The sequence below is a fragment of the Prionailurus bengalensis genome, chromosome B4 (assembly GCF_016509475.1).
Source record: "Prionailurus bengalensis isolate Pbe53 chromosome B4, Fcat_Pben_1.1_paternal_pri, whole genome shotgun sequence".
NCBI lineage: Eukaryota > Metazoa > Chordata > Mammalia > Carnivora > Felidae > Prionailurus > Prionailurus bengalensis.
In genome coordinates this window covers 104,098,953-104,122,559 of record NC_057358.1, presented here as the reverse complement: position 1 = coordinate 104,122,559, position 23,607 = coordinate 104,098,953, and the positions used below count along the sequence as shown (strand labels likewise).

The 23,607-nt window shown below is 38.2% G+C and overlaps 1 protein-coding gene across 1 annotated transcript in view; it reads right to left on the bottom strand.

The window, feature by feature from the left end:
* The window catches only part of ACSS3 (acyl-CoA synthetase short chain family member 3), a 157,857-nt gene extending 137,204 nt beyond the window's left edge, over nt 1–20,653 (bottom strand). The window contains exon 1 of the mRNA XM_043561620.1: nt 19,729–20,653. Coding sequence (XP_043417555.1) covers nt 19,729–20,042 — 314 coding nt within the window. The 5' untranslated portion in view covers nt 20,043–20,653. The remainder of the gene's footprint in view (nt 1–19,728) is intronic.
* Nucleotides 20,654–23,607: the final 2,954 nt, after the last annotated feature.

Below are 23,607 nucleotides of genomic sequence, written 5' to 3'. Positions count from 1 at the left end.
AAAACTTGGGGGAAGAGGAACTATTATAGAAACAAATTAAAAAGGAACTAGAAGTAGGGGAAGAGTGACATCAAAGAAAATTGAGGGTTTTTTTTTCCCCCATCTCTGGATGCCAAGTTTATGTTGTCTTTAAGGGAGACCTGGAATAAGAAGAAAAAGAAACAGTTTTGAAGTATGAAAAGGAATCACCAGTATGCCAGGTTCTGCATCTGGAAATTTATATGCATCAAATCATTTAATCCACACACTATCCCTTGAGGAAGACACTGTTATTCCCATGTTATAGATGAGAAATGAGCCTCAGAGAGGTCAAATAACTCCCCAGAATTATAAAACTAACACATGGCAGACTATAGCCCAGTGCTTTCTGCCTCTAAGGAAAATGTGATGAGCTTCCAATTTTACATGTCTGTCCGCTTATTTGAGTAATTCGTGAACCTTCACGAGGAGCTGTTTCCTGTGCGCAGAGACCACATGCTAGCTCATTAATGGCACACAGCAAATGCTCAATAATTATTTTTAAGTAAATGCCTGCAAGTGTGAATGAACGTGAATTGAAATAGTACTCTTCTGACACATTAACACAAATAAGAAAAAGAGTCTCATGAGGTAAATGCTCAGTAAAAACAATGACAAGCTCCAAAGACTACTATTGCACACAAACAGACAAGGCTTTAAGCATTTTGAAGAGGGCATCACATTGCTTTCTTCACACAGGGACATCTCATCTAAATTACAGATACTTGGCCTTGAGCAGTATCAACTGACTGTTCCAGGAAACCCTCCAAATTGGGTAACTGCCTACTTGGGGCAGCATAATAACCTTACGTTAATTTAACCACTAGGGATATTGTTTTTGTAAACGTACTTGGAAAGCACATCTCTCTATAGGACAATTATTTTAACAGAAAAACCTAACACAAAGAGAGCGACATTCTTTAGCCCTACCAATCCTTTAAACATGAGTACGTGTGTGCAGAACCTGGCCCCATCCACCAGCCCTAGCCACAGACTGTCCCATCTAAACATGAAAGGACAGCCCAGGCATCTGCATCTCTGCCAGATCATCTAGGATTAAAACTGAGTGAATTGCCAAAGGTGAGAAATGCAGCCAACAGGAAAAAAGAATAGAAAGAAAGACTTTCAAGAAATCAATACCTGTTATCTGAACTGGATCCACACTGTCAATGAAGAGAAAAGGCATGAATGAAGGATTTTAAAGATCCACAGACTGTGAGTCATGTCCGACAGTTAAATTCAAAGCTGAAAGTAAAGACACCATTTTGCCTTGTTTGCCTCATTTTTATTCTGGAGGAAATGCAGGAAAAACAGGGTTTAAGCAAACAGAAATAGTATTCAGTTTAATATAAAAAATAAAAGAGAAAATTATAGTGAATTAAATTAATATTAAAGGTCAAATGTTAAAGATACAATCGAAATACATTTGAATTTCAAAGCACAAATCTATTAAGATTGAAATATAATCATAAATGAATATAAATTTAAAAGAACATTTTAAAGGAAAGTAAACTGCATCATTCTGCCCTCTTCAAGATGGTATTTAGCATACTCTTAGGAGCAGAGGTCCTCAATCAACCAACTAAGAAACAAGCCATGATGAGGTCATAAGAAACTAAACTCCAAACTGGGGCAGGTTCCTAGAAAACCAGACTTACAGATCAGGGTGCTCAAAAGGTCTCCCAGAAGGTAACCCTGGAACCTCAAAACTATCCAGAGAACCAGGAAGGGACAGAAGAAAAGGTACACCTCCAATGTCAATCAGTATTGGTTGAAGGGAAGAAAAAGAGGTCTCAGAATTTAATACTGATAACAATGATGAAGTGATGAAGAAAGAACAAAAAAAAAAAAAAAAGGAAAGAGGGGAGGAAAGGAGAAGAGAGATAGTGGCCCCAGGACCACGCAGGGGAGAAGGAAGCTAATTTGTTAATATGGTGTTACTTTACTCTGGTTAAGGAGAAATAGGAAGTGAGGCGAGAAATAGGTAAGGCTTGAAACTAATGTGCTCTAACCATGAGAACGTTAGGACTGTATATTTTTTCCTATTTTCACATTGCATTTTCATCTTAGCTATCCATTTCTTTCTCTTTAAGGCTATAACTCATGTAGAATTACACACCACAATGTTCTGATGAAACTCTCCTCTACAGCTGAGGCTCCCAGAACGCAGACACCACGTTCATTAACTCATTCTGCACAACACTCAGCTCATGTCCACAGAGAGATGTTTAATACAAGCTCTTATTAAAGAGGAGGAATACAATCAGTCATCTTAGAATGTCTGAAAAGAGCTTTTTCTTCCCACTGAGCTACATAAATTATTCTGAGATTGTTTCTACAAAGATTGTGTAGTTGGCAGAGCTACAAAGGGGGCATCAATTTTGTTTTCCTGCTTAAAACAAAAAGATTTAAAGGAAATGTGATACAACATTAAGATTTTACAAAGCCCGGTGTTCGATATCCACTAGATTATTATCTTTATTTATTCTTCAGATATTTCATAAGGAAGAAGGTTGTGATACCTTATTCACAGTATTAATGTTTTTGAAAAATTTGACTCTGTATTAGAAAGGGTATAATATCTCTTTGATCTAGAAATCTAAGAATTCATCAGCAAGAAGAAAGGAAAGAAAGAAGCAGAGAAAGAGACAGAGAGAGAAATCTTCAGAATGCTGTATCCAAAGATGTAAGTATATCTGCCTGTTTATAATAACAATAAAGAGAAACAACCTAAATTTCAGCATGAAGGGATTGTGAAATAAATAACATTCATCCAATATGTTAAAACATTCTGCAAACATTAAAAATCACTGAATAGAAGAATAGAAGAATGGAAAAAATATAGCTTATTGCAGTGGAAAAAAGACCTGTCAATAGTATGGATAGTATAATTCCATTTTTCTGTAAGAACAAAAATAGAGACCTAGAGTGTCAAACAGACTTACAGACATATAGAGTTTTAAAAAGCAAAACACATACACAATAAATATGTGTGCCTGCAAACACTGGTGAATCTGATTAAAGTTTATTAGTTTAGTTCATTGTACTGTGCCAATGTAGATTTTGGTTTTGATAATATAATAGTTTTGGTTTTGATAATATACTAGTTGTGTAAGACATCACCACTAGGAAAGGCTGAGGGAAAGGCACAAACAAATCTCTTTGCACTATTATTGTACCTTCTTGTGAGTCTACAATCATTACAAAATAAAAATTTTAAATGAAATTAAAAGGCTGAAGGAAAATATGCAAAATATGCCAAGATATACACTGAAAATGTATTGAGATATTCAACTATACAGCCGGTTTTCCATCTATTTCAGCTTTCCTGAGTTTACCCAATTAGAATTTAAAGAACTATTGCTTCTTTATGGGGAAAAAGAAGCATAAACCTAAATTTTAATCAAGTTTTTTTAATGTTTATTTATTTTTGAGAGAGACAGAAATAGAGCATCAGCAGGGGAGGGGCAGAGAGAGAGGGAGAAACAGAATCTGAAGCAGGCTCCAGGCCCTGAGCTGTCAGCACAGAGCCCAATGTGGGCTCGAACCCACAGACCACAAAATCATGATCTGAGTCAAAGTCGGACGCCCAACTGACTGAGCCACACAGGTGCCCCTAATCAAAATTATTTTTAATAAAGCAATGTCACTGAAGAGGCCATGTCAATTCAAACCTAGGTCTCAAACCTAGGCCTTGTAATCATAAAACCTCTGCTCTCTTAATTAAACCCTACTATGTCCCATCCAACTTCCCACCTTCATTCGTCACCGAAACAACCTTACACTCAGATACAAGCATGCATGCTATGGACATATCTACAAAGATCATCTAATTTGACTAGATACTATTGAACATAACTTAAAATTTTTATTATGCCTTTTTCCCTAGCCTTATCCTCAAAATAATCTGAGAACAATATCACAAACTGTATCTTTGCTTTATCCTTGTCAATGTCCCCAATATCTACATATGTATTATATTCATAAATAAAACATTTCCCATTAACATTTCCATAATATGAAACTTGAATACAGTGCAGTTTACTCAATTATCCAAGAGTTCATCATCTAGCTCGTTCTAAGCCCATTATTTCCTTTTATTTTCTTCGTTGTTACTTGTCTTCTCCTCACTTTCCTGTGTATTAGCACCTCTAGCAGAAAATGAGAGATTGTACAAATGGGTAAAATTTAAAATGGCTGATTCTCTTATCTATGAAAAGATTCATTAGTTAGAAAATGGCTTCTGTTGACCAAAATGTGAGGTTCTATACTCTAGCTATTCACACCTCAACAGTCAAAGGTAATTCAGGGTAGAGTCAATTGTCAAATAAAACAAATTTTATTACCCATATTTTCAAAAATTATAACTAGATAGTACATAGCACTCATAATTACTCTTTTTAAACAGGAAAATGAAAGCTATCTCATTGCACGCAAACACACTTTTTTCCTTTGATGTATGAAATTGCCCTTCAAAGTTACAATCTATCTGGAATCTCATTCAGTATCTGGGATAGCTCCTGGATTGTAGAAGGCATTTAATAAATGTTCAATGAATGAACAAGAGAGAGAAAGAATGAATGAAGGAACAAATGAGTTAATGAATAAATAAATTCTAGAGCCAAAAATACTCCACTCTTATAAATACAGTAGGACCACAAACATATAGGTGTGTATATATGTATATATGTGCCTGGCTTGTTTTTAAATCTGAAACACTGGTATTATGAGGATAAAATGGGATTAACTGGAGAGGATATGGATTATGATACAGTGAGATGCTGACACACTCCAGAGTCTAACACATCTGGTTTTTCATCCCAGATCTGCCACCTGCATGCCAAGTAAACATGAACAAGGTATTTAATCTTCCCTAAATTCTTCTTTCAGAATGTATGTGCTTGAGAAATTAAATAACTATGGTAACGATGCATTGTTATCATTACTGTAATAATATATTATGTATTCTGTAACACTTTACCACTCACTCACAAACTCACACACACACGTGTGTGCACACTTACTCATACAAATACACACATATAGAGTAAAATCATCTTCTAGCATTTAAGCAATTTTGATTTAAGAGTATTATTATTTCCATCAGATACAGACTTTGAAATAACTAGATATGTAATTACAAAAAGGAAAATCTTCCTAATTAAAGATATTTTTTACTGATTATAAATTTAAAAATTAAATTTTTTATAAGTTAATTAAACCTAGATAAGAGAAAATGTCATCAAATTAGATCGACTAATCATGTAATTACAAATCACATTTCAAATAGCTCTTAAAATATTCAGGCGAAATAATGAAATGTTTCTAGTAGACACATGTAGCAGGTGTTAAACAGTCAGGACCCAGAATTTTAAAACACTAATAAAGGGGCGCCTGGGTGGCTCAGTCGGTTAAGCGTCCGAGTTCGGTTCAGGTCATGATCTCGCGGTCTGTGGGTTGGAGCCCCACGTCGGGCTCTGTGCTGACAGTTCAGAGCCTGGAGCCTGTTTCAGATTCTGTATCTCCCTCTTTCTCTGACTCTCCCCTGTTCATGCTCTCTCTCTGTCTCAAAAATAAATACATGTTAAAAAAAATAAAATAAATAAAACAATAAAAATCAGTTTTATATTTTCAAAATTTAAGTGCTTAACAGAATATATTCAGCTTTTACTCCAAATAACAAAATATTAAGATTTATATCATTATTTATGGCAATACCATAAATGTGTCCTAGAAATATAATATTTTTAGGTTATCTCATTGCTATCACTTTTTTACTTTTTATTGTTTTTTTAATTAAAGCATAATTGACATATAGCATTATATAGGCTTCAGGTATACAACATAATGATTCAACATTTGTACACACTGCTAAATCATTACCACAGTAAGTCTAGTTATCATCCATCACCATGTACAAAATTTTTGTCTTTTTTTTTCTTTCTTCTTGTGATGAGGACTTTTAAGGTTTACTCTCTTCATAATTTCCAAATATGCAATACAGTATTATTAAGTATAGTCATCATGCTATATCCCCATGACATTTATTTTATAACTGGAAGTTTGTACCTTTTGACCCCCTTCACCCATTTCATCCAACCCCCTTCCGCTCCCCACTCTGGCAACCACCAATCTATTCTCTGTATCTATGAGCTTAGGTTTTTGTTTTGTTTTGTTTAGATTCCACCTATAAGTGAGGCCATTCAGTATTTGTCTTTTATCACTTTTAAGCAGTAATTTTCATTTGATCAATAAAATTTGGTTTATTTGGTTAACTTATTGACTACAAAACGACTAATTACTGACAATATGGTAATATGTTATTGGTCCAACTATTAAATCTGAAACTGGGAATCTGGTGTGTTCCAGAGAGACAACTTTTTCAGTCCCTACTCACAAGGGCACTGGGTCTGTACCACATAAGTAAAGTATTTTCCTTCCATGTAATATGTGTGTCTTTGGCTCGATGACTAGAAACTCATGCTGACTGTAAAATAGTCTCTACTACAACTTAAAGATAAATGAGCTAAAGAGAAGCAAAGAAAGCCAACTGCCTCATAATGGCACTTAGACCCATGAGGAATGCAAACTGGTGTACCCACTCTAGAGAACAAATGGAGGTTCCTCAAAAAGTTAAAAATAAAACTACTCTACAATCTAGCAATTGCATTACTAGGTATTTACCCAAAGGATACAAAAATAATGATTCAAAGGGATACATGTACTCCAATGTTTATAGCAGCATTATCAACAACAGCCAAATTATGGAAAAAGTCCAAATGTTCATCAACTGATGAATGGAAAATGGTGGTATATACATGCAATGGACTATTACTCAGCCATCAAAAAGAATGAAATCTAGCCATTTGCAATGACACAGATGGAGTTAGAGAGTACTATGCTAAGTGAAATAAGTCAGGCAGAGAAAGACAAATACCATATGATTTCACTCATATATGGAATTTAAGGAACAAAACAAAACAAAAACATAAGGGAAAATTTAAAAAAAAAAAAAGGAGAGGGAGGCAAACCATAAAAGAGACTTTTAACTATAGAAGACAAACTGAGAGTTGCTGGAGGAGAGCTGGGTGACGGGATGGGCTGAATGGGTGATGGGTATCAAGGAGGGCACTTGCTGTGATGAGGACTGGGTGTTAAATGTAAGTAAAGAAACACTAAATTCTACTCCTGAAACTAATATTACACTGTATGTTAACTAACTGGAATTTAAATAAAAATTTGGAGGAAAAAAAAAAGAAAATTTCAAACTCTTTGATGCCTTGATAGAAAGAAGATTCATAAGTCATTTTGGGTTCAGGTAGGATGGATGATTCAGGTAATATCTACCTACAATCTATATAGGAACCCCACTATAAGATAGATTAAGAAAGTACATCTGCACATGGCAAAGTTTTTAAATCAGAGCAACTGATATCCACAAGGTTATCTGCATTCCACTGTGGATATAAAGGTGACTGAATCCTGATCCCTGCCCTTCTATTACCTAGTATGATTGGTTAAATTGCTGGTAAAGTATCCGCGGAGTGTGAGCTTATCAAGTGGATGTGTAGTGGATGGAAATGAGTACTGAGTTATTCTTTGCCAAACTACTTAAAGGGAAATAAGATTCAAGGTGACGTGATTTTTAGGGGGAAAAAAACAACACTTAGTCAAGAACACAAGTAAAAGTTGATTCTGGGAAAGCGGTGAAGATTTACAATTCCTCTAAAATGAGAGAATGGAAGATACATGGAAGCACAGCTGACACAGGACAAAAAGGGAAACTACATCTCTGATTAAAATTTTTAGAATTGTAACATAGTTCTCATTCTTTTGTACCCTCTAGGTCCTGATGTCTAAACAGTCACAGGACAACCAGACAGAAGTTAAAGAGTGCAGTTACAACTCATTACAGAAATTGTGCTTCATAGTGTGTGACCCAACTGGTGAAAAATTAAGTCCACCACTATATGGCAAGTCACTTAATCTCTCTGTCCTTTTGTTTACAGAGCTATAAAAGTGCATTATATCTATTTCATAAGGTGTTGGAAGGAGTCAAAGAATACATATATAGTTTTAGCACAGGGCCTGAGCCACAGTAAGTGTTCCATAATTAGTTAACTGCTTTTGTATTGCCATAGTTGTTAGTATTAAAGAATGGAAAAGCTCAGGCATGAGCTAGAGAACAATTACATGTGAATTCCCTTCTCAATCCATTACAGGCTCTACAAACATCCCAAATTTCAATGTGGCACATCCTCTAAATACTCAAAGAAAGCATTTTAACATTTTTACATCACGTGTTCCCCAAAGTTTGTTACATCTATGCAATAACACAGTAAGTGGGAGAGCCTACAACTCGTTGTCCTTGTACTAAATTTTTAAAAATTATATATATTTTAAAAATATATATAATATAAATTATATATATCATAATCATATATATGATCCTATATAATATTATACATCATACATAATCATGTATATGATTATATATGTGATGATATATAATATTATATACCATATATAATCAGATAATCTATGATATATAATATTATATATATATAAGCTGTATGCAGTATGATTCCTGAGAAACTCATCTCTGCACTTAACATAAGCCATTTATCAAGGTCTGTCCATGCACACTAGGATCAAGATGAAAGCAACGAAAGAAAAACAGGAAAGAATACTGTAAATGAATGTGTAAATCAGTAATAAATGCAGTAAACAAAATCAACAAGTTCCATAATTACAAACATACAAGAAGTCAAGTATTTTCTTTTACTGAAAGGTTGGAGGGAAAAAAAGTTCAAATATTCATACTTAGATGAATTAATTAGACTGTTCCTATCTTCTAATAAAAATATTAAAGCATACTGCAAGCAATGAATAATGTGGTCATTATAGATTTTCCTTAAGCCAGAAAACCAACAGAGCATTTTTTAGAGAGAAGATTAATACTACTTTCTAGAGTCCAAGAAAAATTTCTAAGATAGGTAACAATTAATATAAAGCCTCTCTTCCCCCAACTTTGAGACTGTGGTACACATTTGAAATATTTTACATATAAAACATGGGTTATTTTTTTCAAAGAGTATCAACATATTATTCCATATATATAATATGGATATTTTCCAAATGTTTCTGGGAATTAGATCTAGATGTTCTAAATTACTTTTAGTGGTTTCCTTGGAGAAGGGATAAAAAAAGAAAGAAAAACTAAAATTAATTGAGATGCTTTTTTAAAAAAATTTTTAATGTTTATTTTTTGAGAGACAGAGACAGACAACAGAGCACAAGTGGGGGAGAGGTAGAGAGAGAGGGAGGCACAGAATCCGAAGCAGGCTCCAGGCTCTGAACTGTCAGCACAGAACCCCACAGGGGGCTCGAACTCAAAAACAGTGAGATCATTACCTGAGCCAAAGTTAGACACTTAACTGATGGAGCCACCCAGGTGCCCCTAATTGAGATTCTTATTACAGAAACACTATAATGTATTTAGAAAGAGTACAGATGCTAAGCTCAGACTACCTGGGTTCAAATCCTATATCTGCTACTTACTAGATTTTCTTAAACTCTCCATATCTTCATTCCCACACCCATTAAATGAGAATAAAAAACTGAGGAGTGCCTGGATGGCTCAGTCCGTTAAGCGTCAGACTTCAGCCCAGGTCATGATCTCCCAGCTCATGAGTTCGAGGCCCGTGTTGGGCTCTGTGCTGAGGAAATATTATTTCCTATTATTTCCTTCTCAGTCAAAAAGACAGGACAGATTGCACTGCAGTAACAATTGCAAACTCTCTGTAACTTGCAAAAACGAATGTCTATGTCTTATTCATATGACTTCACTGCGGGGTGGACTCCCCAAAGCATTGACATCAATGATTTTTGCTCAGCAATGCAGATTACATCTATTACACACATGTTCCACGATGGTGGAGAAGACCGGAGAACTATAGACTGAAGCACTCACAGCTAAAGGCTTCACCCTGAAGTGACACACCTTCCTCTTCTCACCGCCTTGGCCAAAGCTAACCATATAACCCTGAGTATAGGGGGATATCCAATCCCCCTGCATGTCTGAGGTAGAAAACAGATACCACTGACTAATAATAACCATCACAGACTAATTTTATAATTCTCCCATTTTACAATTATTTTGGGCAAAGCACTGTTCAAAGACTGGAACCAAAATTCTAATCTCTAGGAATCATTTGTTTTCTCCACTAATAATGATCCTTGACTTTTTTTTTTCTCCTACCCACCAAAATCGGGTGTCTAACAAACTCCCATTGGTAACTGGCAAACTTCATTTGGCCTTGATGAAGGCAGGGAGTAGGGAGGAAGGCAAAGTCAGGGCATCTGTGGTTTAGAAAAGCACTTAACTCTCAGCTGAGAATCAATACAACCCTGTAAAAATAAGAAAAACTGTGGAGAGAAAGCAAAGTTAGATTTGTACAAAAATGGACTTTTCTAAACTCCAATGCTTTGCTTACAGTTATTTAGCAAACAGTCAATGATACTGATGCTATATCCCTTTGACTACTATCTATCATACCAACTTTTTTTTTTTTTTTTTTTTTTACAAATATCTATATTGGTCATGTCTAAGGTAGATACTGAGCTTTCTTTTTTTTTTTTTTTTTAAATCTTCCTTAAGTTCTTTTACCTAACTAATGCATCCACTTAGGAGAGAGGTCTTGAAAGATTATACTTGGGAAATGTTTTTATTCTAATATCAAAACCTAAGGAGAAGTTATTCCTATTGTCCAGAGTCAGCTTTTAAGTCAAAGACCTATGGAAATTAATTGCTTTCCCTCCACTTAGAAAAATTTATATTTTAAATCAGTAAAATTCACTATTTACCTAAAAGTCATACACTAAATTCTACTGCTCTCTAGCTTAGAATCTGAAAGTGCTGCTTCTTTTTATTATCATTATTATTATTGTCGTTGTTGTTGTTAGCTATTCTAGGACTTTCAACTGGACTATTTCAAACTCAAAATTCTTTTTTTTAAGTATATTTATTTATTTTTGAGAGACAGCAAGTGAGTGGAAGAGGGGCAGAGAGAGAGAGAGAGAGAGAGAATTCCAAGTGGACTCCACACTGAGAGTGCAGAGCCTGATGCAAGACTTAAACTCACGAACCACAAGATTGTGATCTGAGTGGAAACCAAGAGTCAGAGGCTTACCTGACTGAGCCACCCTGGTGCCCCTCCAAGTTAAAATTCTTAAACTTCAGTTTTCCTAGATATCATAAGAAGAATACCTCTCCTTTCCATGCACTGTCCTTTACCTCATTTGGCCCCAGTACTAGCACAAGCACACAGAATCTGTCATAATAAATTCTCTATCCACATGGTTTAGCTATAAGATTTGAGTTCCACATTCAGATGTGCTTCTAAACTACAATTTAAAGAGGTTCTTAGATTCATATATATTGTCACAAGGATTCATTAGCCTCCTACATATTTCTCTTGCAAATGTCACACCACAATGGAAAGCAATGAGTTGCTGCTTGTTGCTTATCAAACTGGAATTCTTTTTAAAAAGCAGCAGAAGCAGAAGCAGCAGCAGCAGCGGAGGTAACAGCAGAAGCAAGGAACTTCGACCACCGGATTTCTTCCCCTCAACTAATAGTATAAGGCATGAACAAAGGAAGACTAAGCCACCTTCCAGGAGGTGCTAAGCCTTTGGATTTTCCCCTACACCTGGTACTTGATCGGGTCACAGCCGATTGAATTTCCATTGTTCATTGATTGTGCCATTTGTGAGGCAATCCATCCTTGCTTATGTAATTGCAGCGTTCCTGTAGTTCACTTCTTTCTGCCCTGAAGGCTCGGCAGCATGGGGACTGAGAAAATTAGATATGGCACAGCCTCAAGCTGCTGACCTTCAGAATATAAAATAAGGCCCATCTTTTAAAATTGGTCTTTCTTGATGAGGTTACTCTGCAGGACTATATTTCCAGCAGGCAATTTTTCATGCTGACCATGTACCTTCTTAAAATATTTTTTGTATTTATAAAAAAAATGATAATTTAAATTTTAAATATGCCTGTACTGTGCACAATATTATGAATAAATTCATTTCATTTAGAGTTTGTCAAAAGGGGACCGATTTTTCATTTTTAAGTAAACCTCTCACCTTCAAACCAGAATTAAATATCATTTTAATAAAATCTGATAAATATGAAGGAAACTTCACAGACTCTTAATAAGTTTTAAAAAAATTCCCAAACAGTTTAATGTGGCTAACCAGTTGACTGCCAAAGTACTAAGATTCAGTAGCGAAATTAAATTACCTCCCGGTTACATAAAAATCCACATTATATTTTGCTTATTTGTTTTCCTTTGAAACAAAGTCAAACTCAGAAAAGTTGCAAATACAAGACTGAAAAAAACGTTTTTTCCCTCTGAACCACTTACTTACATGATGCCTAATAACCCCAGAATAATTTAACAAATCAACAAATTTTAATTATTTCACCCCTTTCCAACTGTCTCCGTATCTTCCCTGTCAAACTCACAATCAAATGTGGAATATCTAGCTAAATAGAATTGTTCCAATGTATAACAAGAACATACAAATTGCCTGAGTAGCTCTGTATTTCAACATTTAGGCTTTTCCATTGGGTTTCTTCCATGGACTCCTAGTATCTAAACAAACAAAAAAGATAAGAAACCACACAAAGTTCAACTTGCAAAAACAGGGAGAGCTGCTGATGAGGAATGGGTTTCAGAATAAGCAAAATTCCCTTCATTCCTATGTCACAGATTTCATCACTTCTGCCATTAGACAGAAGTTTCTCCTAAAAGGGGAGGAAGGAAAAGTAAAGATGGCGAGGAAACTTACATAACCCAGGTACCTCCACACACAGTCATCTGGTCTCCGTACCTGTCTCTAACCCCTCCGCCGTCGGTTCACTCTGTAACGCACTATTCTCGCTTTGGCCTCCATCTCTATACTGATATCACATTATGGAAAGTCACTGAGGGTTTCTGAATCAAAACTGCCTGTTCAATCCTCAATAGCCTCAAAACATCTCCAGAGCCCTTGATCTCTACTGACTTCCCCTATTTTTATCTCTTCTCTCCCTCATGCTCCATGACACTAAAATATCCTGCTCTTCCTTTTACTTCTTTGACCAAGTCTCATCCATTCTTACGGGGTATTTTTTTTCTTTCTTCTACTTGTCTCCTAAGTTCACTTCTTAGTATTTTGCTCTTCCTCTCCCTCTCTCCCCCTCCACCCCACTCTCCACTCAACATTCACAGGCTTTAACTCTCACATCTTTTTAACTTATAGTTAAATCTATAATTCTACATAAGCTCCACGCAGTTTTCAACCCATTAACTTTCACTTCACAATCAGTTGCTCCAGTTGGACATCTGACTCAAATTCTTGCAGTTACCATAAATTCCTTCCTTCCCTGAATCCCGCTGCCAGGAACTCATGATGTCTCATTTAGCCTTCCATAGGGGCTACTCAGTTCCAGCCAAGTGTTGCCCATTGCAGATGGATATTCCGCTTTTTTTTTTCCAAAAGAAGACCAAAACTTGAATTGTTAATAGAAATGTAGATTTTAAATAAAATCTTCCAATGTTTAAATACTGAGAACTACCTAAATAAACAAAAACTCAGCACCTGGGGCAAACAAAACCTACCTTCAGGTTTACAGTCAGATTGTGACTTGTAGCCTAAGACATAAATGCAAATCCCTTTTTCTTATTATTCCAAGATTTTTAAAACCATCCTGAAACTACCTTCTGAATCCGAGGTCAGTAGTGCCCCGCCTTCCCTGCCCAATTGTGGTTTCACTTTCTGGTGTTTCAGTTACCTGAGGTCAATCTCAGGCCTAATGTGATCTCACAGTGCCTATGTCATTCATTGCACTTGATCTCATTCTGTAGGCATTTTATCATCTCACATCATCACAAGAGGAAAGGTGAGTACAGTACAATAAGATACTTTGAGAGAGACAGACCACTTTCACATAATGTTTATTACAGGCTATTGTTATCATAATTCTATTTTATTAGTTGCTGTTAATCTCTTACTGAGCCTAATTTATAAATTAAATTTTATGATAGGTATGCATGCATAGGAAAAAACAGTATATAAGTGTTCAGTTCTATCCATGGTTTCAGGCATCCACTGTGGATCTTGGAATGTATAAGGGGGATAAAGGGGACAATCCAAAATAACCTCTACAAGCCAACTGCTCTACTACATTATTCTCTGAGCACACTTGATTCTTTCTAACCTCTATGCCTGTCATGTTTGTTTCCCACACACAAAAAGTTTTTTCCTAAGTCCTATTTTCAAGCGCTATCATTTCTCTGAAAACCTCCCAGACCACATTAGCTTATGGGAATATCTTTCCCAAATCCAAAGACATTCATACCTAGTATTGTGTGTCAGGCACAGTCTCAGACACTTTACAAGCCCCTCTCCACCCCATATAATCCCAAAAAATTGATACTACAATCATTTTCATTTTATAAATAAGGGTATTGAAGCTGGCCCAAGGTAAGTGGTGAACTGGAGTTGAACTCATAACTGTTTTTTTCCAGTGCAGAAAGAAGAGTAGGAAATTCATGTTTTGGTCATGCATTATATGATATATTATGTACCAGGAAAAAAATCAAAAAATTCGTAACATGACTCACAAGGCCATTCACCATATGGCTATTTTCTTCCATTTCTTGATAATTTCCCCATCATTCCTTAAGCCCCCGCCACATTAGTCTTCTTTCAGTTTCTACAATCTACTGAGCTACTGCATACTTCATGGCCTTTGCATATACTGTGTTCTTTGCCTGGAATGTTCCTCCCCACTTCTCATGTCTAATCTCTACTCATTGGAATCTCAGTTTAAATATCATTTCCTCAAGACTCCTCCCATGATCCTTCTAGAGAAGACTATGTTAAATCCACCACTAACCATTGTACTGAATAGTATGTACTCAATTCTAAATAAATAGCTCTGTGATAGTTTAGTCAATGTACATCCCCCCTGCTACTATGTGGTGAGTTTCTTCACTACCTTTTCCACAATTTTCTCTGTATTATCCACACAGTAAGTTAATGATTGATATCTTTAACTCTATGAACCATTTTAAGACTTGGAGGGATTAAACAACCTTTATCTCATAGCTAGTAAGTGAGATCTTGCATGTTGAAAAAACTATACTCCATTATAGAAATGTTAACCAACCTGAAACCATTTTCTAATAATCTGCATTAAGTTGGAGTCTTTCCTTTTCAGCTTATAGTCACTGTTAATAAATATTAAATTCTAAATTAAATAGTACATGAGAGTCTTATCATGGAACATTGTTTAAATAAAAATAAACAAAAATGGGATTGTAATGCTTCCATAGAAAGGAATAAATTGATGAACTAGACAGAAGAGTCAACCACAATGTGTAATGCAAAAGTAGATTGCCTAATCTTTATATCACAGAGTGGCAGCTCGATTTCAACTTCAGGATAGGCAGCAGGATGCCTAATTCTTGAGGAGAAACTAACCAAACATCCATTTTGTTGTTTCAGGATTAGAGAAACTACTAGGAATTCTAATTGCTTCCCCTTTGGCTATAGTTTTCCACTAAAGTCTCTGAAATAGATATTTCATCACCGCAGAAACCAGGTGTCAACAATGTGAATTAACCACCAAACTGAGAAAAAGGTGGTTCTTCACAACTTCCTAAAGCACCTACATATAACTGGGATTTATTTTCCAAAGATTGTAGAGATTACAGTACCAGAAGTGTATTGGGGCATCTGGGTGGTTCAGTCAGTTGAGTATCCGATTTCAGGTCAGGTCATGATCTCATGGCTCACGGGTCCAAGCCCCGCATCAGGCTCTTTGGAATCTGTGCCTCCGTCTCTCCCTGCCCCTCCCCAACACTCTCTCTCTCTTTCTCTTTCAAAAATAAACATTAAAAAAAATTTTTAAAAGAAATATATTTTACAGGGCTATTGACTTCAGTGGAAAGTTCCTTCAGTCTATCACCCTTAACGATTTCTATCCCATGTTGAAATACAAATCAAAACCACATTGAGATACCACCTCACACTGCTAAGAGTGGCTAAAATTAACAATTCAGGAAACAACAGATGTTGGCAAGGATGTGGAGAAACAGGAACACTTTTGCACTGTTGGTGGGAATGCAAACTGGTATGGCTGCTCTGGAAAACAGTGTGGAGGTTCCTTAAAAAAATTAAAAATAGAATTACCCTCTGACCCAGCAATAGCACTACTAGGAATTTATCCAAAGGATATGGGAGTGCTGATTTGTAGGGACACGCATACCCAAATGTTTATAACAGTGCTACCAACAATAGTCAAATTATGGAAAGAGCCCAAATGTCCATCAACTGATGAATGGATAAAGAAGATGTGGTTTATACATACAATGGAATACTACTCAGCAATGAGAAAGAATGAAATCTGCCATTTGCAACAATGTGGATGAAACTGGAGGGTATTATGCTAAGTGAAATAAGTCTGTCAGAGAAAGACAGATATCATATGTTTTCACTCATATTTGGAATTTGAGAAACTTAACAGAAGACCATGGGGGAAGGGAAGGAAAAATAAGACACAAACAGAGAGGGAGGCAAACCATAAGAGACTCTTAAATTCAGACAACAAACTGAGGGTTGATGGGCATGCAGGTTCGGTGGGGGATGGGGACAATGGGTGATGGGCATTGAGGAGGGTACTTGTTGGGATGGGCACTTGGTGTTATATATAAGTGATGAATTATGGGAATCTACTCCTGAAGCCAAGACTACACTGTATGTTGGCTAACTTGACAAAAAAAAAAAAAAGAGATTTCTATCCCATGTTTATACTCCTGCATATGTAAATTACCATTGGGTAGTTTATGCCACTGTGAAAGCTAATATGCATTACTATTTATGTGTTGGAGCTTCTGATAGGCCTGCAGATTCTGAGCGGAGTTTACTTTCATGAAAAACAAACAGACAAGATTATAATGAAAAAAGAGAAGCCAAAGGGCATCAGAGATCTTGACTCCCTGTATGTCAGCTCCATCTAGAAGTTAGCTACAGCACCCTATGAACTCCTCAGTTTTCTTAAAGATTTGGCTACCCACATCCACATTTCCAAGACCCCAGCTTCGAAGAAAATAAGCAAATCTCTTTCACATCAAATTGTGCCTATATCCTCTTACTATCTCCCAAAGACATATAGTAGCAAAAATCAGCAAATCTATGCATTCTGTTACTTTACTATAATTTTTTAAACTCATATGTCAGCTCTGCCCTAGACCCTAGGGATATAAAGATAAAAAGAGAGAGAGAGAGACATTTCATCCTGCCCTTGAATTTAGCTTTATAGAGAACTGTTAACCAATGAGGAGTGTCTGCAAATAAGTGTCCAACACAGTAATGGATGTTACTTGAAACTGAAAAGTCTTATTGATGAAGTTTAAGATTAGATATGTGATCTTCCACCTCGATTTCCCTGCCCAAATCTGCTCTGCCAACCAAAATTTTTAGTAAGATTGAATCACTCTTCTGAAATAAATACAAAGTCAAAGACTTATCTTTTTTCACTTTGATCTTTTGGGCTGCTGTAAACAGGTTTGGCCATGCGATTCCAATCCCAAGAGCTCAAAGATGAAGAGTTCAGCTACAGTATTATCAAAAATCAGTGATCTACAATGTACTGAAGTTTTAAAAATACAAAGACCTTTTGGCAAAAATTCTCATTAAAAACATTTTATGCACACAATTTTAGAAAATTTAGGCGAGGAATTAAAGATTAAGAAGAAAAAAAAAAAAACAGAAAGAAAACCTCCAGGTCTAAAATGTCTACTTGATGAACTTTTGATTTCTGCATTCTCTGCACTCACCTAGGCCCTTGCCAACCCCAACCAAGCCTCTAACAATCTGTCCTTTCCCTTTCATTGCCACTGTCACTGCCTTACATCTGGCCCCCATTGGTTTTTACTTGGAAAAACTAACTTCTCTGCACATGGTTTTAAGGGGAGGGGAGGGTCACATAAATAATTTCAGTACCACACCTTAGGACAGATATGCAGACACAGACCTTTGAGAATACACTCTTAGGAAAGCTATTTAATTTCTGTTTTGATCTGAGAAACACAAAGAGGGTTTTCTGCTCCTGAAATAATTGTGGTTTAAGAGTGCAAAGATAGCTAGCTACTCTTCCTCCAACATTTATAAGGTCTATTTCATCCAAGACATGGTCTTCGGTCTTAAATCTTTACCCATTTAATCCTCATACTATTTCCACATTTATATATAAAGAAATGGAAGCAGAGATTAAATAACTTGGCTGTGAACACACTGCCAGTAACTGGGAGAGCCAGAGCTCAAACCCAGTATTCTGGCTCCACAGACCATGCGGTTAGTCACCATGACTCCCAAAAAGCAGGGGTCTTATATTACTCATGGGCATACACACAGTGCTTGAATCACTGTTGGCCCTGTTAAAAAGGGTTAGTCGAACACCACTGAAACAACTGAACTAGAAGAGAACATATGTTCAGATTCTAAAGGAAAACAACGTAAATATTCCAAACACTGAAGAGAGAACCAGGCATAGTGACAATATAGAACAGACTCTGATTGGCTTGGCCTTTCTCCATTCCATCTCCCCTGCTCTCAACAAGGAGACATTTGTCAAATGCAAATCTGATTGTGTCATTCCCCCAACTCACTGCTGGGAATTTGGAAATTTGGGAAACTCCACTGTAGTGTTTCTCAAACTTTTACAAGAAACAACTCTCCCTAATGGCTGGCAGATGAGAGCAACCACGTTTTTAGGATTAGGCACATAGCCTAAAGAACACCCAGAACTCTGAGCTCTCATAGCTGTGTGCCTCACCCTTACTATTCCAGCAAGTCTGGCATTTATTCTACAATGTATCTGTTTTGTTGTAATGCAAAACTGATGTGTATAACTACTTATAATTGCAACTGCAGACAAAAAAAAAATTGTATTCATACAATTGTATTTCTAGCACTTCCTGGCTATATGTGCATAATTTTGGAGAACCTCATATCAAAGCTCCCTATACACGACAGGGCTATGGATCTAACCCAATCTACTGGTCAACACACAGAAATCCCTTCCCCTCCCAACCCTTGACTCACCAGCCAGCCCACTCTCCCACCTCTCCAGTCAACACAATTATTTGCAACCACGGTTACCAGCCAAATTTCAGCCACCTCCTGGTCTTAATAATTAGATCTTTGCCGACCTTGAGAAGATATAACCATACTTCCAGACCCTACTTAGGTGTGATTTTATTGAAATCTTTCCTCAAATCTCCCTCCCTGCAGTATAGGGCACTTGACAGTACTTCCCTATTTGTTTCCGTGGTTGTCTCCTACACTAGACAGTGCTGTCCGTAGAGACATACCCTTGTTTTTGACCGTGGAACATCTCCAATGCCAAGTGGAGTCCTGCCATATTGGTAAGTCTCTGGTCTATAGGAAGCTCGGCTCATAATGGGTAAGCGAATTCCTCAAGAGAAGGGAGGAGAGTTGACTCTGGAACTAAATGAGATTCGAATGAAAAGATCTGAACACGTCTCCGCTCTTGATTTCCCGTCCTGACACAAGGCCGGATTCCCAGAGAAAGGGACGATAAGCCCTGTCGCCCAAAAGTCGTGAGAGCTCTGGCTAGGCGAAGGAGGCACTCACCAACTGGTGGAAGGCGGGTATCTGTTCTCCAGCGTTTTGGTCCAGGGCTTGTACCAGCTGATCTGCTCGGCGGCTTTGCCCCAGAACCTCTCAGGGTCGGCCACCGAGGCCGCGAAGTGGGTCTTGTACTCGCCGCCACCGCCGGCCGACGACAGCGCTCGGCAGCCCCGACCCCCGAGCGCGCCCCGCGGGCCGGGGGCCAAGTAAGCCCTGCGGGCAGTGCCCGCGCCCCGGGCCGGCGAGGACCCGGGCAGGGGCCCCCCGAGTCCCCCGGCGCCGGTGACTTTGCGACACTGCAGCCAGGACGGCTTCATCGCCGCGGGCTGGCCCCCCGCCGGCAGCGCTGCCCGCGGTCCGGAGCGCACCTCTCGGGCGAAGATTGGGGCTCTGGCGACTTCCTGAGGCCCTCGGGGAGCAGGCGGGAGGCGGAGGCAGATCCCGAGGTGAGCCCGGGGCCCAGGAGTTTGGAAGTCACACTGGAGTTGCCGGGAAAAGCCGACCTGGAGCGGAGGGGGTGGGGACTAAGCAACAGGCTGGAGTGTTGGGGCTCGGGGGTGAGGGGTGGGGGGCCACAGAGTGAGGAATCCAGCCGCTCGGTGCATTCCCGACCCCGCGGCTCCCCCGGGAAACGCTGCAGACCCTCCAGCGGCCCTCGGAAGAGGCCGACGCGCCCAACTGTTTTCAAACAAACAAGTCGTGCGCAGCTTCTCGGGCTTCCTCTTTGGACTGCGAGCTGGTGGAAGCGCACCGCCTCTGGCCTGCGGCGGAAACCCACCGTCGTGGGCTTCGCGGCAAGGCCCCTGCACCCTTTGCAGTGTTCGTTTATTTTTTAAACTCGGCCCAGCCCCGGGATATTAAAAGCACAAGCGGCTCCAGGGCAAGGACTGCTCCAGGATTTCATCACAGCTGAGAGGGTAGGAGGAGTGGAGAAAGGTTGCAAAGAATTGAGTAGTGCTTCGTGAGAGTGATTGACAGGCCGCTTGAACTCGGATTCACCTGCTGCCCGACTCCCCCACAGGTGTAGGAGCTGAAAACAGAACCGACTTGTTGCATCCCTTCCCTTCCAATTTGAGTCCTTCGAGTTTCTGTGTCCTTTTATTTATTTATTTATTCTTTTTTTTTTTTTTTTTTTCATGAGAAAACAAGAAAGCCAAAAGGAGGAGCTAGGTAAAGACGTGAATCAAACAAAAGGGAGAAAGAGGAAGCTGGGGAAAATGAAAACACAAAGGCCCTATAAATTATTATCTGGGTTTAACATTCTAAAAGCGCTTTCGCTGTTTTTTACACCCTAGTGAAATTCAGATGCGATCTTGTTTGTCTTACCATTTGCCATTTTATTTGTAAAATTGTGTATCCCCAAATCAGAGGTGAGAAATAGCGGAATGTCCCCTGCCCCTGGGAAGGATAGTAAACTTGAGAAGCTGTTGCCAGTTTACTCTGTAGCAACAGAATAATGCGGAGATAAGGCTAAACAGAACAGAGATAAATCTAATGCACAACTTAGAAAAGTTAAATAACCACTTCAGTTATTCCCTTTCAACTGAGAAACAAGGCACTAGACTTTTCCCTGACACCTGCAGCCTACTTTATTCCTTACAAAGGTTTCGCATTAAATGATTTCCAATGCCAAGAGTCACTCACTACCACTTGAACTCAGAGATAAAGCCATTTCACTTCCTAGTCTCCACCTTTCCTCTGCCCAGTTGCTTAATGCTGCTCCCTAGTATACAAGATCCCTTAACTCCAAATTATCCCCTATTGTATTACAATGATGTCCAGTTCCCTTATTTGCTTAAGAAATGTGCACCTACCCTGCAAGATATGGTTTGTTGGGGGAGATTTGAAGGAGGGAAGCAGACATTATTGGCACCTACTATGTATACATGTGGTGCTCCCTTTCAAATATGTTAGTGCCTATGATTCTCAAAGAAGTGCTAAGAAGTTGGAACTATTATCCCCATGTTTACAAATGGAGATTAGAAATAAATTAACTTTCTTGAGGGCAAGCAAAATAGGATTCAGACCTTGTTGATGCTCAGAGTTTGGCAGCCCCTGCACATTTCAGGGCTTGAATGCCCTTGACACTGATCACCATGGCCTCAAAGTGGAGGGCTCTCTCAGAGTCGGTTTGCTCCACTTCTGTTCCTTACCCCAGAATACTCTACAAATAGTATCATTTTCTCTGTGTGTCATGACTGGAATAAGGTAGGGAATCTGACCCTGAAATCTATAATTTTTGCACTAAGCTGATAATCTTCCTATTTAGGAAGAGACAGAGACAGAAACAGAAGGCGACAAGGAGGGAAGGAAGGAAGGAAGGAAGGAAGGAAGGAAGGAAGGAAGGAAGGGGAAGATTTTAGACCTCCAATAAAATATGACAAATTGAGTATCCACATCCATTCCTCTCCTACAAACCCCACTGAAAGAGAATCTAAGAGGGGCAGTAGTAGTGGTGGTAAAAACCTACAAGGGCAAAGAATAGGAGAAAATAAACCAAATGAGAATTACAGGGTCACTTAAAGGTGAAGAGGGTCTTGAATTTAACTGCTTTTGTTGGAGAAAGGGATTTTCTCTTCAGAAACTTGGAATGTCTCAGGATTTCAAGGCCCTGATTTCCTCTGAAGGTTCAGAATGAAGGTTTAGGGCTTAAAAACAGAAGCATTAATTAAAACATTGTGTGAGACAAAGACTATCGCATTGCTGGGTGAAACCATTTTCTCTGGACCTGGCAATACATGGTCTTATTTTAAGTAATTGTACAAAATAGATTACTGGGTCCCTTGGATGGCTTAGTTGGTTGAGCCATCCAACTCTTGATGTCAGATCAGGTCATGACCTCACAGTCATGAGATCAAGCCCCATGTGGAACTTAGAGCTGAGCATGGAGCCTGCATAAGATCCTCTCTCTCCCTCTTCCTCTACCCCTCCCCCACACAAATCACATGCTCTCTGAGAGAGAGAGAAAGAAAGAAAGAAAGAAAGAAAAAGAAAAAAGGGAGAGAGGAAAGAGAGAAAGAGAAAGGAAGGAAGAAAAGAAGGTAGGAGGAAAGAAAGAAAGAAAGAACGAGAAAGAGAAAGAAAAATAAAGAAAAGAAAGAAGGGAGGGAAAGAGGAAAGAGAGAGAAAGGAAGGAAGAAAGGAAAGAAGGAAGGAAGAAAGAAAGAAAGAAAGAAAGAAAGAAAGAAAGAAAGAAAGAAAGAAAAGAAAGAAGAGAAGAAAGAGAAAGAAAGAAAGAAAGAAAAGTTCTTGAAAAAAAAATAGATTGTTAATGTAAGTTCCAGTTCAGGCCACAGGAAGAGCATGAGTGAAGACACAGTCCAGCAAAGGCAAAGATAATAGTGTATAAGTAGAACACGAGTGAGCAATGAGACTAGAAATTTTTATTGGAGCTCAATATTGGAAGTGCAAAATAATGCCAAATGCAGACCAGAGTCAGAGGGTACACACTGGCCTTTAAATTAAGCCACTCAAAGCCTGTTGACTGGCCACTAAGCTTAAGATCATTAACTACTGAGTCTCATTTTGGATCCTAGTGCTGGTGAAATTTGGAAAATTATTTACTCTCTTACACTGTAATATCAGTATCTGTATTCTGAGGCTCACAACCCTTATTTAACAGGATTGTTGCAAGATTTAAATATGTGTACATTGATTAGCATCAGGTCAGTAGCAAAACAAGCCAATTTAGGACAGCAGCCAAGCCTATAAACAACCAACCAACCTTAAAGGTCAACCACAAAAGCCTCCAGCTTCATCAGCATACCTAAAAATTTACAATCAGAAAATTATGAAAGAACTTATTTTAATTTAAATGTGCATGGGGGCAGTCAATTAAGCATCCAACTTCAGCTCAGGTCATGATCTCACATGTTTGTGCGT